Source organism: Sarcophilus harrisii, chromosome 1, assembly GCF_902635505.1.
Source record: "Sarcophilus harrisii chromosome 1, mSarHar1.11, whole genome shotgun sequence".
Classification (NCBI taxonomy): domain Eukaryota; kingdom Metazoa; phylum Chordata; class Mammalia; order Dasyuromorphia; family Dasyuridae; genus Sarcophilus; species Sarcophilus harrisii.
The window spans coordinates 637,446,936-637,463,296 of NC_045426.1; the positions used below are offsets into that span (position 1 = coordinate 637,446,936).

A 16,361-nucleotide genomic window follows, 5' to 3' on the forward strand; every position below is an offset into this window, starting at 1 on the left:
AGGACCTGGGGCTGAATCCCTCCACCTTTTGGTGCCTCATCTATAAAACAAAGGTTTGGCTCCTCATCTATAAAACAAATGGACTAGATGGTCACCTCTGAGTTTCTTTCATTTCTAGATTTTTGTTAGTAAGATCCTATGTCACTGCACTATTCAAAAATCTTTAATGGTTCTCTATTGTCTCAAGATCTTAGGCTAATATTTACAGCTCTCTCCAAAAGGGCTTTTCTTGGACTTTCTGGTCATTTCAATTAGTCTCCTTCATGCACTCTCCCTTCCAGGCCCACTACAAGTCCTCCTTTGTACATGACATTCTATCTCCTCCCTCCTCATGTTCTCCCTCTTCATCACTGTCTCAAAGACTCCTTGCTGGTGTTGACTGTTGTTCAGTCATTTCAGACTTTTTGTGACCTCGTTGTGGGACATGGAAGGGGGGATTCTTGGCAAAGATTACTACAGTGGTTTTCCATTTCCTCCTCTGGCTTATTTTACACATGAAGAATTAAGGCAAATAGTGTGAAGTGACTTACTTGCCCAGGGTCACCCAGCTAATAAATGTGGGGAGGAGGATTTGAACTCAGGAAAATGATTCCAAGTCACCACTTTGCCACCACTTTGCTCTAGCAGCTCCTTGCCATCTTTCAGAACAGAATTCAAGCAACACCTCCTATATGAGGTCCCTCCTGATCCCTCACCCCCTTTATCGGCACCCTCTCATTCTTCGAACTATTTATAATTTACTAGCTCTTGTACATGATGAAAACCATCAGAGAAGTTAAACGCCCCCAGAGCAAGCACTGTTTGGTCTGGGCCTTTGTATCCAAAGGGCATAGCATATAGTAGTAGCAGCTTAATAAACGTTTGTTGAATTAAATAGAATCATCTCATTTGATCCTTAAAATAAGGAGAATCAAAGTCACTGGGCAGATATTTCAGGCTGTCTCACTCTACTACTGCTGCAAAGCTGTTTCTCTGGGAAGAAGAGAGAGGCTAAGAGAGCCAAGTGAGACCTCCTCATGGCACAGTAGTATAAGGGGTGGAGTGCCAGCATTTCTAATTCTATTCCTCTATATCTACAATTCCCTGTGTTGGACGGGACCCTGCAGTGATGGACCTGATGTTTAGGGTACAAAGGATACTGCATGTTTTGGAGGATAATGAATCAGCACCACAAGATCAGCCACAGATGTATCCTTGAAAATATCTTTGCTGCTATTTCTTCTTCTCTTGACCAAGTCCATGTTAGACTACACCCATCTCTTGCAAGAAGACTTCTACATCAATCATGGGAGTCCTTGACTTTGATTGAACTCTGAGGGCAAAATACTATACTGGGATATAAGTTCTTTTTCTCCCTAAACTCTTCTTCCTTCATGATATCTGGCAGTAACATCGCCATTCACACAGCCATTGACTGTTGAACTCTTAGTCATCAGGATTATCAATTAAATTAAATTCAATAATCATAAAATACCATGGGCCAGGGTTGGTACCATGCACTGGGCATGCAAAGACAAACATAACAACAACTTTTATTCTCAAAAACCTTACAAAGGGATAGAAAACAGCATTACACAAATGAGTACATACAAAACAGAGAGAGAACAAACAGAAATTGGTTGGAGGGAAGGAAATAACATTGAGAAAAGCTTAATTAATGTAGACATTGGTATTTGAGCTAAGCCTTGAATGAAACAAGGGATTCCAAGAGTAGAAGAGGGAGAACATTCTTGGTATAGGAATAGCCTAAGCAAAGTTAAGCAAGTGTAACAAACATGTGGCTACAACATACAATATTATGTGTATAAACCATGACCTAGAGTTTCTCAAAAAATTCAGGTTCACACAGAATATACCTAAGCCTGGGAACCAAGCCCAAGAGGGTTGCTTTCTCTCTTTAATGTATTATCCCTAAAACAAGTTACTGCTCCAGGAAAATCTCCTGAAATATTCAGGATATAATTCATATCCTGATTTCCTCAAAAAGGAGTAAAGGGGACTTAGCTCCCATTCAAGCATTTAAAGCTGTAAATGCAGGCTAGTATAGGGCAGCCTTCATTTTCTTCTTCTTCCTCCTCCGCCTTCTCTTTCATACACTCATACACACACACACACACACACACACACACACACACACTACAGAAGACAAAAGACCCACAAGAGCCCACAAAAAGAAACAGATCAACACATAAGGCACTCAAATGGCTCATCAGTTATATTAGAAGGGAATTAAATTTGGAGTTGCTGTCAAGGCATTCTTTGACAATCTGGTGACAACCTCTTTCCTACATAATTTCTCTGTGAATTCCCTCTGAGGATAAACATACTTTGGAGATTGCTAAAATAGCAATCCTTATCCCATAAGCCTGCTTTCTCCCCTACTTCTTAAGTCCTCCCTAAGATTCCACCTCTAGAAGTTCTCATAACTATACTCCGCCATGCTATTCCTACTGACATCATGTTACACAGAATATTAGTGCTACCCATCCAGAGATTCTCCTGCCTTTACCCTCCTTCCTCCAATTCATCCTTCCCAGAGCTTGTAAACTAATCTCTTTTCTGCATAGATCTTTATGTCACTTCTCTACTTAAGAATCTCCACTGGTTCCCTACTGCCTAAGGGATACATGAGCCCCTTTGACTGACATCCATGACTCTCCACACTAGTTCCATCCTCTCCCTTCTGTCTTATTTCAACTTGCTTCTATCCTCAAAATCCATGCTCTAGGCAAACTACACTAATGATTCTCTGTGTCCCAATTAACCCTTGAACTTGCCTAAATCTATATACTTTTGATCATATTGCTGCTTACGCTCAAAATGCTTCTCTTCTCTACTTTCACATTGAATTCCTTCTCTTCCTGGAGTTAAAGCCCAATTCAGATACTACTTGCTGCAAGATATCAAAAGAAAGGAGACTAAGTTCGTTGTAAAGGACAATGATTCTGAAAAAGGACCAACTTGGGTTCTGATTCTGTCTGTTACTAATTACCTTTATTGGGCAGGTCACTTTAACTCTCAGGGCCAAAGTTTCTTCCTCTGTAAAATGAGGGGATTGGATTCGATGATCTGTTAGGCCCTTGACATCTCTAAATTTGCATTTTTTCTCTAAAGCCTTCAATCACTAATGCCTTTCCCCAATTAGCAACTGGTATTTTGTTTCCAAGATTTTAAAATTCAGTGACTCTAAGATTCTGAAACTCCAACATCCTGTTGCTATTTCAAAGATTTTAGGATTGTCACACTTATTCCAAGACTCTAAAATTTTGTGATTATGATCATAAGATTCAGTGACTTTATGAAGCTGATTCTAATGTTTTGCTATATAATTTGAAATAATATGACACTGATTCCAAGATTCTGAGATTCTGAACTCATTATGTGGCTGGAATCTAACACTGACATGAAGATTCTGAGATCTGAACAAACTTAGACTAAATGATTCTGAGAATCTACAAATAAATTCTGCTTTTGCCTGCTTACCCAGCTTAGCTGGCTTTAAATTTTCAAGGATGTAACAGGGGGGAAATTTCCAAATCAAAAGTCAAGGACTGTCCCCTGCCTAGGATTATCCCCACATCTAATTGTGCCTGACTATCCCTGCCGCCCATTAATCTCTATTTCCTTTTGATTTGGAAAATGCTGCTGCTGGAGATGATTATTGTGTTCCATAAAGATGTTTTCAAGGAGGAAAAGAAAGATGTTGAGAAGCTTCATGCATAATGTTAACCATCATTCTCCATCTCCTGCACCTCCCCTGGGCATAGAAAGGCCCTTATCTGTGCTCTAAAGCTGGATTTCACACATATTTACCATGTTCCTCTCCCAATGGATATCATTATTTCAAAACAGGAAAGTCACCATTCATCCTGTCATGAAGAGAGAAGCTGAGGCAGTGCCTCATCTCCAGGCCTATTCTCAGGGCACACGGGGCACTTCAATACCATGACCACCATTTTCTGGGGCTCCCCACAAGGTAACTTTAGGCCAGCCTCAGTCTCTCTGGGTTTCAAGTGCATGGGGTCATAGAACTGTATATAACAAAGCTTCTTCTCAAATAATGAGTTTGGAAGGGGAAGACAAAAAGCATTTATATAGTGCCTACTGTATGCTAGGCCTTGTGCTAAGTGCTTTTTACAAATATTATCTCACTTGATCTTCACAATATCTCTGAAAGGTAAGTGCTATTATTATTTCTATTCACAGATGAGGAAACTAAGGCAGCCAGAGGTTAAGTGGGCCAGAATCACACAGTTAGTATGTGTCTGAGGCCAGATTTGAACTCAGATTTTCCTGATTCTAGTTCTAGTATTCTATCTACTGCTTTACTATACCTAGTCTCCTGGACTAAATGGTCCTTTAGATTCCCAAAAGCTCTAAAAATTACAATATAATAAAACAAACATCTTTAAATGTCTACTGTATATGCTCAATGTTGTATTCAATGACTCTATTACAAGGCTAGGATTCTACCTCTACCCCAATTAATGTAATCAGAGTCAGCCTGAATATCTCCACTGAAATCAATCCATCAATACTAAGTTTAAACTAAATATGTTTAAGTCCTTAATTAATTTGAGAGAATTATAGGGTTTGGGCTATTGGATAAAAGGCCACTGACTTTTTATAGGAAACATTGTAATTGGCTGAGAAGATCTAATCATATCTCTTAAGTCAGCAATAAAAAATTGAGAATCAGTCTAATGATGAACAACTTTTAGTTTGGAGATTTCTGGTTCATGGACATGGGATGTATTTGTGAGAGAGTATACCTCATGCTTCTGGGGAGAATATTTTTGTTGCTACATCCTTGCTATATAATCTTAATAAATAACTTTGCTTTAAAAAGGTGAGGGGAAAAGGAACCATCATTTATGTAAGGTCTACTATGTGTCAAGTATTGTTTTAAGTGAATTTAACAAATATTTCATTGACAAAATGAAAAATCTGAAATCTGAAAAAGTTAATTAAGTCATGGCTATTGTAAGTGGGAGACACAAAGGTGAAGATTTGTGAATAATACTTAGAAACTCATCCCTTTAGGACTAACCCAAGAATACTAGGAATGAGTAGTCAACTATCTTCTGGAAACCATCTTCCCTACACCCTACGTAGAAGTGGAAACTGGGGAGTTAGCACTGGAGGAGGTACTATACATTGAGCCTTCATTGTTGTGAGAATCTCATCAGCCTATGAATCAATCAGAAGTTTTAGATAGCTAAACCAATCTCCTCCTGAGGCTTATTTCAATCAACTCTGCATGTTAAAGGTGAAATGTGCCCTGTCAAGTCCTCTGAGAAGTTGTTCACATGGCACTTGTGGACAATAGTCTATAGCTAGTGTTCGTCTTGTCCTTTAGGGTCTCATCACAACACTGAGAGGAAACTAGTATGATTATTCCCATTTTATAGCTGGGGACATTGAAGAGATGATAAGCATAATTGCTCCAGAGTTATACCATGAACCCGGCACTGGAGCTGAAACATGAACCCAGTTTTTCTGCCTCCCTCCACAGGGCCCCCTTTTCCATATCCATTCTGGTTGTGTTCTAGACATGGACTGGAATGTTCCCTCTCACCCAAGCCTAAGAAGAAAGTGGGCAGAAAGATTTATGAAAAATAAATTAATAAATGAATGAATGAGAATAAAGAGTTTATAGGAAAGGGAAAGAAAAAATCGTTGACAAGCTTTACTATTTCAAGGCAATAATTATCATCCTCGTCTTTCCTAGAGTGGGTGGGAGGAAGTGAGCAGCCCATGAATATGGGGTGGGGAGAAAGGGGTAGGCAGGCTGGACCCAAGCCAATAGCCAACCCCTCCCCCACCCCTTGCCACAGCTTTTGAAAGTAGAGGACTGATTTTATAGAGCCCAGAATTATTCCCTCAAAGATTTGTAGGGGGAGGCAAAGAGAGAGAATGCTTATCTGATTAAATAATAACACATTCCCATTAAGCATTTAGTAGAATTTAGAATTGAAAAGGACCTTAGAAGTCATCTAGTCCTCAGAGAAGAGAAGATTTATCCAAAAATCATGTCAAGAACAAATGTTAGAGCCAGAGTCCACATCCAGGTCTATATTTTAAATGTAGGGCCTTTTTTACTAGACTATCAATCAATCAATCAATAAACACGAATTCAGTGCATTCCTTGTCCTGGGAATTATGCTAGGTGCTAAGGTCACAAAGACAAAGATGAAATCATTCTTATTAATAAGGCATTGACCAGTTTACAAAGTTTTCCTCACAACTGTATGTGTGGAAATATGATTACTTTTATTTTGCATATAACGAGGCTAACAGGTCCTACCAATTGTCATACAGCTAGTTTGCAAAAGTCAATTCTGGGAAAAATTTTCATTCTTCAAGCCTACTCAGGTTCAGACCCACCCAGGCTAGGGTCCTTTATGTAAAGTAAAGGATCGTTTGGTAATATGGGGCAATAATCCTCTCGAAAGCCTTTTCTGCCTCTCCAGATACCACTTCCAGGAAGCTCCCTCACTGTTTCACTAGAGCAACCTCATCATTCCCAGACCTTCTGAGGCATTTATAGAAGTAACTGGATCCTACTATTTATATTTCTATAGCATTAAAGTTTATAAGAAACTTTTACAGGAGACCTGAGTGAGAAAAAAAAAAAAAAAAAAAAAAGCAGGCAATGTAATCCCATTTTACAGAGAAAAAGAATGCAATACAAAAAAAAAAAAAAAAAAGGGTGACTTGTCCATTTGGTTCACATGTCCATTAAATGTCAGAGCTTAGATTGAGTCCATGTCCTCCTGACTCCAAACTATTATATATACTACTAAGCTTCAGTGCATGAGAATTCCAGAATTGCTGAATCTAAGAGATGAGAAGCACTCCAGCAGCCATCTTGCGTGACTTATACACAAAAGGAAAATTCTCAGTGTTACATGTCCCATATCAGATGGCTGATTATTCAGCCTTGATTGAAATCTTCAAGGAGGGGGAATCCACCCCCTGTAGGAATTCTGTTCCATTTTTGGACAAAAGTAATCAGTCATAAAATAACAGAATCTCAAGTAGAAGATATCTCAGAGACTATTTCCTGAGGTCCTTAACCTGGGGTCTGGTTATACATTTCTATATACAGAGATAAAGATGATAATATAATGATAATATAGGTATGTGTATACACACATATGCACACATGTGTATACAAACATGTATTGACAACTGTATTTCAATATTAGTTTTTTCCTTTTTAATCCAATGGATTTTACTTTTTGCATTTAAAAACATTACCTAAGAAGGGGTCCATAGGCTTCCCCAGAACTCTCAAGGTCAGGATACAAGAAGCTTAAGAATTGCTAACAAAGCTAACTTCCCACAACATGGATGAACACCCTTGACAGCATCCCTCCCAGGGGGTCATTCAACCATCTTTTGAACAACTCCAGGAATGGGGAACTTCCTGCCTCCTGAGTGCTCTCTGTTTGCTTCTCTGTGCTAACCTGGAACAGTGCCGATGGTTAGGCACTAATGCTTAAATTTGATTCTCTGGGGATTTCCAGCCTGGCTCCTAGTTTTATTACCCTTACAGATCTCAGGGAACAAATCTGTTTGCTCCACCCCATAAGATCACTTCAGAAACTTAAGCAGCTGATGAGAGGATGCTGAGAGGTGGCCAGAACCTTGGAGAGCACAGCAAGACTGACCCTGAGAGTATGAGTCATGGGAAGAGGTAGTAGTCGATATTTTAGGGGGCCAACAAGTATGGCAAGGAGAAGTCCATGGGGGCCAAGCAGAAAAGATGCAGCTAATCATGAGGAACAAAGTTTCTGAAACTGTACCAAAAGTCTGGACAGTTTTAACAGCCTGTCCTAGACATATCACACATTATTCTTCCTTCTGTGCACTTTACATTTCAGCCAAAGGGGATTATAAACCTTCCTCTGCCTTTTTTTTTTTTCTCTCTCATAACAAAATAACAAGCCATCACCTATCTGTGGGATATACCACGTCCTTACCTTGGCCTATTGAAATCTTTTTTCCTTTGAGACTCAGTTTAGATGTCACCTCCTCCAAGATCTCTTCCCTGATTCTCCCTGAATCAAGATGCTAAAAATGATCTCTTCTGAGGGCACCTTTGCCAGGTCTCTTTTGCATCTAATACATGCTATTATATTCTTGTATAATCCTCATCTGTATGACTTTTGTTGCTCTTTAGACAGCAGGCTTCATGAAGGTAGGGAGTGGTATGGCAAAGAGGAAAGCAATGAACACAGATGACATTACGAAATTTGGATTTTAATTTCATCACTTTTGTGATCTTTGAGACTCAGAGCCTCAGTTGTTTCCTTATTTGTGAGATGGGAATAATAATATCAGCCTCACTTATCTCACAGAATAATCATTGAGAAAACTTAACTTCCCACTGATGTGTGAACTATTAAAATTTACACTTTGAATTGCCCAGACGTAGTGGTGTGCATATGGTTCTCCTTTGCATATAAACAATAAATGCCTGCTGAATTAATGAATGGATCATAAATTGATTCACCCAACATTAGTGCCTTTCTTATTTTAAAATAACCTTGTATTGACTTTACATAAATCTTGTACTCACTTACTTATGTATATATTGCTTTCAGACCCTAACAGAACAAATATTTTCATATCATTTCATTGATCTGAGAACACCCTTCCCTGATGCAGACTGCAGATCCCTTTGTAATTTAGACTATCTGGAGAGTTATTATAGCCAACCTTGAAATGTTAAGTAGCCAGAGCTTGTATCTTACTAGCTTGACAAGTTTCTCAGAGGAAATGACCATGTCATTTTTCATCTTTGTGATTCAAGAGCTGAACTGCATGTAGCAGGGGTCTTCTGGATTGTTGAACACTCTGTGAATCATGCTGGGCAATGGGTTTGGGGTTAATGAGATGATCAAAGTAAGCACTGAGGAACCACTGTGTCTGCACCCCCTAACTCTCTGGACAGACAACAGTCACGGCATAATGACAGGGACTAGGAGGCAGAAGAGAGACCCAAAGAAAGAGAAAAAAAAAATTACAGAACAGTGCTGATGGTGACAAGAGCAGAAATAGAAATAGAGGGAAAGCTCAGGAGCAAGAGAGGCTTCGGGTAAGAAACGCATCTTTCCAGAAAGGGACCAGATGTGACCTTGGCCCAGAGGTCACCAGCTCTCTGAAGAATGCCACGTTGGCCAGCCAGGCAAATCCTCAGGCATTCTCTCTCAAAGAGCCCAGCCTATCTGCATGGAAGACTGGGGTTCCAGGTGCGCTTGCAGGGAGCCCCTCAGACTCCAGCATCAAATAGAGAGAAATAATACACCTCTATCTGTGATCCCTTACTGCTTGCAAAGTGGCCTACAACATAGCATCTCTTCAAGATAGATAATGAAGTCTCTGTGGTTGATATTTCACAAAAGGAAGCAGAGGCTCTTATAAGACAAACGTGAGTTGGCTGGAGTCACATAGCTGGCTAAGGTTTAAATTCAAGTGTTCAGCATTCTTTCCACTAATAACAATACCCACTCCCACTTCAATGAATCCTTTAAGATCTACAGTGTTTTTCCTCACCAAAGGTATTCTTGTTGCTTCTTATAACAAGAATTTATATTTATATAGTGCTTTGAGGTTCCCAATGCAAGTCCCTGACATGCATGTCTTTGGATCCTCACCCTAAGCCTATGGGGCAGGAAGTATAATGATTATACTCATCTAAAAGAAGAAAATGAGCTAAGTCCAGATTTTGACTCTCCAGAACTACAGAGCAAATAAGCACTGGCTGGAACCAGGAATTGAACAAAGTCACTTCCCATCGATTTCCAAGTGTTCTTCTAGAGCTTTCTAGCCTTTGCCCCCTCCTCCTGAAATATTCCATCCCATCCTTACCCTCACAAAGTCAGTGGAAATCACACTTATCTGCCCTGGTATGGAAAGAGGAACAGAGTGAGTAATTTGCTCTATAGGTAATTTGAGAAAGAGCAGAGTGGATAGTGAGAGTTCCTGGCCTTCTGGAAATTGTGCCAACTGCACAAAATACCTCTGGCTAGGGGCAGGCAACCTTTGAATATTTAGAGATAATCCAAAACCCACTCTGGCTTCTGAATACATCTTAGCCAAGAAAATCAACTTTCTCAGACCAACTCAAAGGAGGGGCTACACAAAGCTAAACAAGGTGTTATCTCATGTGACTCCATTTTATCAAAGTGGAGGATCACAGTGTTTATGGTAGAAGTGATTATCTAGTTCAGCTCCCTCAATTTGCAGTTAGGGAAACTGAGCCACAAAGGGGCTAAAGAGATTTGCTAAAGGTCATTTAAGTAAGTGAGTGGAAGGATGAGGATTAAAACTCAGATGCTTTGGTTCTAAGAACTCTTTCCAATGAACCAAACTGTCAACAACAAAATACATTTATATATACATTGCCTCATCGTTGCTGTGAGTTCAGATGAGATATGATAAATGCCATATAAGTTCAAGGACTAGTTTATACCTCAACTTTTACAATAGTAGGCACCAATACCAACAGTCTTGGAATCAGGATCATAAAAGATTTAGAATAAGAAGGTAACATTAAAACCATCAAGTATCTTTTTCCTTTTACTAAAAAGGAAACTGAGGCACAGAGAGCCAAATTACTTGCTAAGGCTTGCACTGCTAGTGTCTAAGGCAGGATTTGAACCCCCATCTTCTTGGCTCCAAGTCCAAGGCTTTAGGCACAATGCCAAGCTGCCACCTGGCTGAAATTATAGCACCAGTCCCTACTTGCAGTGTGACCCTGAGTAAATCACCTCTCAAGGTTCTGTTTTCTTCTCTGGAGAACTGGAATCATAACAGCTAGACTCCTTACCTCACAAAATTGGTGGAGAAAAGTGTATTGTAAAGTTTAAATAAAGCATAAATAAATAAAGTTAAATAAAGCAAAAATATGAGCTTACTATATTATGGTCATCATTCTTGACCAGCCACAATGAGGCTAATATAGCCTCCTTCTACCCATGACAAATGATGATGATGAGACAGAGGGCAATTTTCCAGAGAGGGTACAGAGTGCCCTCATGCTTTTGTTATCGTTGCTGAATCAACGTTTTGTGATTCCCTTTGGAGTTTTCTTGGCAAAGATGCTGGAGCGGTTGGCCATTTCCTTCTCCATCTCATTTTACAGATGAGGAAACTGAGGTAAACAGGGTTAAGTGACATGCACAGTCACAGAGCAAGTAAGTGCCTGAGACCTGATTTAAACTGAGGAATAGGAGTCTTTCTCAACATTACAATGTTGTCCCTTGGGGCAAAACACTTGAAAAGCTTCCTGATTAGCCCCATTCTTTTTTTTCCAATACTCTTTAACATCCACATAAGAGAAGAAAGATGGAAGACATCAGCCAACAGCCTGGACAGGAAAAGACAGTTTTTTAATGTGTGAATCACCTTCCTTTTTCATGTCTGTTCCCAAGGCTCAGGACATCTTAGCTCAAATAAGACCCTCTGTGTTAATGAGCTCTGTTAGCTTAAAAACATTTACTCAGTTGGAATCCCATGAGCGATACCTATGAATTAGAAATTTCTATTAAAATTGCACTCTCCTAATGTTCTACAGACTCACAAATTTAGAGCTAGGAGAGACATCAGTGGCCATCTCATCCTAGCCATATCATGCACAAAGGACTTCAATCAACGCAGAAGCATTTACTGTACAATAAAGACAGCTGCACCAAAAAAAGGTATCAATAGAAACACAATTCATAAATGAGATAATTGAGCTTCTCTGTTTAAAGACATTTGCTGGCCCACAGGTAGATTCCACATCCTTTTGCTATGAAAACGTGGATTTATTATAACTAAACCTTGCTATTTAAAAGTAAATTAAATAGATTAATAAATTAATGAATGAATAAACTATGTTCTAGTAATTATATAATAAAAAAAACCTGATGTTTGGTGATGATCTGAGCTAATAGTGCCTTATAATTTTTGCTTACTACTGTGCCACCAAGGAAATTTTTTTTTTAATGTTATATAAGGTAAACTTGGATTATTTGGCATCTTTTTCTTCTCCTTTGGGATTGGATGATTTTGATATAAGCATCTCTTGATCAGTCAACCTAGTACACCACAGAGGGATCTTAATAAAAATATGTTCACAGTTTTGATTTCCACATGAGCCAGCTGACTTCCAAGATACCAGATTGAGTCCTAACCTTGGTTTGACAAGAACTCGTTGTCTAGGTTGAGGGGCAGACAGATGGAAAAGTAGAGACCAACAGACAGACAGAAAGACATAGGCAGAGAGATAGACACAGTGTCAGATAGATAGATAGACAGACAAATGGATAATGAGCATTTAATAAGTACTAATTATGTGCTTGACAAGTATTGTGTATTCAAATAAGATCATCCTTGCCTTCAAGTAGTTTATATTTCAAAATGGGAATTGAAAAGGGTGGAGAAGAGAAAAGGGAAATACAAGAAGAATCTCACGGGAAGATGGCCATAAGGATACAAAGGTCTGGTTTCATATAAGAAGGCTTTTTGTCCCAGGGGCAGAGTTCAAGCTTGGGGGTTCAGAGGAAGGAAGATAGAGATGATGGCCAGTGTATAGGCAGCATAGTGTGGAAATAGATGGTCAGGAAGTAGTATGGAAGTCAGATTCTAGACAAGATACGGTGAAAACGTCCCTGTTAGAGCCCACATAATGGCTGAGTCCTAGCTCTGTAAATAGCCAGAGCTATAACACACCATGCCTTTGTTTTTCACTGGGCCTGTGCCCAGTGAAAATATCTATCAGATAGAGATGTCAGAGAGGCTCTAGGTAGCTTATCTCCCCTTCCTTCCCTCCTCCACCCCAGGATACTGATGTTGAAGTATCTAGCCTCCTGAAGATCATGGGAGACCAATCTCTTCTTACTGGACTGAAAGAAACATATGAGGAGTAAAGTCTTCTTCTCAAGAGGAAGACACTTTAGATCCGAAAACCCATCTCCTTTCTCTCCTTCTCCTCCTCCATCCCTCGTGCTTCCCAGGAGAGGAGATGATTATATTACTGCCCTACAGCCCCAGCTCTCCATCCCTGTGCTGTGTCCAGCAGGGCAGGCTCCCGACCATGTACACGAAACCCACCTGCCTTCTGCTCCTCTGCGCTCCAGCTGTGGCCACCAGGGGATGGGAGGTCTTGAACTTCTCCGTTATTTTCTGGCAGACAAATTAATGAGAGATGGTGAGAAAGGAAGCGAGTAAATAGAGGGCTTCTGGGTAGACCCATAGACACAATCATGCTCATATTACTCCCTACCACCCAGCCTCCCCCAGGGAATGAAAATGGCCTATGAGGGAGAAACATGAGCTTTAGCCCTGAATCAATGATTAGACAGCTCTATGGCTTTGAGAGACAATCCTAGGGCATAGAAACAACCAGACCAGAGGTTATCTGATTTTCAATACTTATTAGCTCTCTGACTGCTCATAAATCCCTTCACCTCTGTGAGCCTTACTATCTTTACATGTAAAATGGGAATAATAATACTCACATTCTCTACCTCACATGGCTGTTGTGAGAAAAGTGTTTTGGAATGTTTAAAGACTCACAGAAATGTGAACTGTTATTGTTCTTGTCATATTATTAAATCCTACCATGATGGAAATTCAATTTTTTTTATCTGTAAGATCTATAAAATTATTGTAAAACTTTCTTATCTGTAAAAATTGAAACAAGTTTCCTTACAAAACTAATTCAATTTAGTACTATTCAACAAGCATGCACTGATTGCCTATGATATAGCATAAAAAAAAAAATCCCACCTATGTATGAGTCAGAGTCTGCCCCTAAGTCTAAGAGCAATCTTTCCCCTATCTGGGCCTCAGTTTCCTACCTTTAAATGAGAGGCAGAAATGGACTAGATGACATGTAAGGTCCCTTTTAGCTTTGTCATTCTGTCTTTTAAGAGCTTTTCTAGTTCCAGCATGCTATGCCCTATACTCATTGCCCTTCAAGAAAGTCCTGGGCCAGGCTCAAAAGAGATGATTTGTGTAGATCCACAATAACAACAGCAAAAAATCCCTGCCACAGAAGTAGTTTAAGATTTCCCTACTGGTATAATGGATATGATAATATTTGTATTATCTCTTCACAGAGTCACTCTAAAGAAAGCCCTTTTTAAACCTTAGAACATTATAAAATGTGAGCCTGTGGTCTAAATATTAGTCTTCTGTGATTGTACAATGTTTGGATTGGAAGCATAACATGTATAGAGATGGACCTTAGCATGGCAACCTTTGGGAAGATTAAGAAGCTTTGAAAAGCCAACAAAACTTTGTCAACAGATCTCTGAGATGACAAAACATAGACAAAGCAAGTTAAAACTGGAAGGTACTTTATATTGGAATATGTCGGAGCTGAAAGGGAACTTAAACATAGAATGTAAGAACTGGAAAGAACTTCAGAACCTAAAACCTAGAATGTTAAAAGTAAAAAAGACTTTAAAGAATAGAATGTGAGAGCTAGTACAGAATGTTAATATTCAATACTTATGCAAAGGGCTTTACATACAATAATTCATCATTTTCCAAAAAAACAAACAAAAAACCTGGGAGATTGAGATTGCAAGTAAAAGTATCATTAAGCCCATCTTACAAGTGAGCAAACTAAGTGATTTTTCCAAGGTCATTCAATTAATGGTTCAGTCCAATCTTTTAATAAAGTGCCTAAGGTCAGAGAATTAGGAAGTATTGAAGTTGAGATTTGAATTGAGGTCTTCCGATTCCAAATCCAGCACTATGGCCACCTCAATTCTAAAAGAAGTCCTACCTAAATCCCTGGGGTGGAATGAGGATTGGATAAACTAAGAAAATGGGAATGAGCTCTAAACTGTTCAAAAAGGGGCTGTAGAGATGTGAGTCATTTTTCAAAGTAAATCACACTGGGCTCCTGGCTACCCACACCTTTTTTTAATACAGAATTTTTTTCCTCAGGGCAACCCAGTAATTCTCTAAACTCCAGGGTTTTGTTTTTTTTTTAATCAGTAAAATCTGTAAAAAAAAAAAAAATAAATAAATAAATAAATAAAACAAAACAACAAAACCCCACACAAACATAAAAAAGCACTATCCACTCTATAAGGATATAATATAATATGATATATATATATATATATATATATGTTTACTAGACATATATAGTAAAATACACATATGTTTGTATGTAGTCAGGGAATTTTTTAAATTGTTTATGTATTATTGTTAAAAGGAATTGTTCCCCCTTTTAATGGGGTAAGAGGTGGGAGAGAAAGTAGATTTGTTAATTTAAAAAAGGAATTATTTTAAAACAAAAAAAGACTGACTATAGTCAGTGGAATAGCGTTTGACTCCTGACTGATCCTTCCTACCTCTTTGATACAATACAAAGCATTTAACTTAACATTAATTAATCATTTAACATTAATATATATATGTAATATACATAATAACTGAGAAGACTTAAAGCACTATATAAAGGAAGGTACATTTGTCATTATCACTCCTCCTAAGGAACACTGTAGAGGAGTGGGGCAAGTCTCACAGAGCCCTCACCTTCTGGACTGCTCCATAGCGTTGGAGGACATCCAACAACTGATTCCTTAGTCGGTCTAGCTGAAGGCTTTCTTGCTGCAAGGAGAAAGGGAGAGAATAGATGAGGGACACTCCTCTGCTTAATGGGCATTCTTAGGCCACTGTCTTACCATTGCTATCACTATTCACTCCATCCTAGAAAACTAAAGGGATTCTGGAAACTGAACTTGTGCAATTATTCCCAAAAATAAAGCCCTGATGGAATGAATAGGACTGCATTGTTTAATGCCAGAAGAATGCTACAAGAAGCACTGGCAAAATACAGGTCTGAGACTGTCAATATTCATAATTACTAGTGGTATCCCTTAGCTCAGATTTATAAAGGATCACAATTCCAGAGCCAGAAGGGGCCTTGAGGCCATCCAACATTCTCATTTTTAAAAAAGCGAGGAAACAGATGTTGGAGGGGATGTGGTAAAGCTGGGACATTCATGTATTGTTGGTGGAGGTCTGAACTGATCCAACCACACTGGGGAGCAATTTGGAACTGTGCCCAAAGGGCTATCAAACTGTGCACACCCTTTGACCCAGCAGTGTTTCTACTGTGTTCTGTTATCCTAAAGAGATTTTAAAGAAAGGAAAGGGACCTGTACGTATAAAAATGTTAGTGGCAGCCCTGTTTGTAGTGGCTAGAAACTGGAAACTGAATAGAGCCCATCAATTGGAGAATGGCTGAAAACATTATGGTATGTGAATGTTATGGAATATTATTGTTTTGTAAGAAATGACCAATAGGATGAATACAGAGAGGCTTGGAGAGACTTACATGA

At 39.1% G+C, this 16,361-nt stretch overlaps 1 protein-coding gene across 1 annotated transcript in view; it reads right to left on the reverse strand.

Moving 5' to 3' along the window:
- Positions 1-16,361, reverse strand: part of TSNARE1 (t-SNARE domain containing 1) — a gene marked incomplete at its 5' end in the record, with an annotated part of 260,056 nt that overhangs the window by 107,968 nt on the left and 135,727 nt on the right. Inside the window, 2 exon segments of the mRNA XM_031947287.1 lie at positions 13,108-13,179; positions 15,553-15,627. Coding sequence (XP_031803147.1) covers positions 13,108-13,179; positions 15,553-15,627 — 147 coding nt within the window.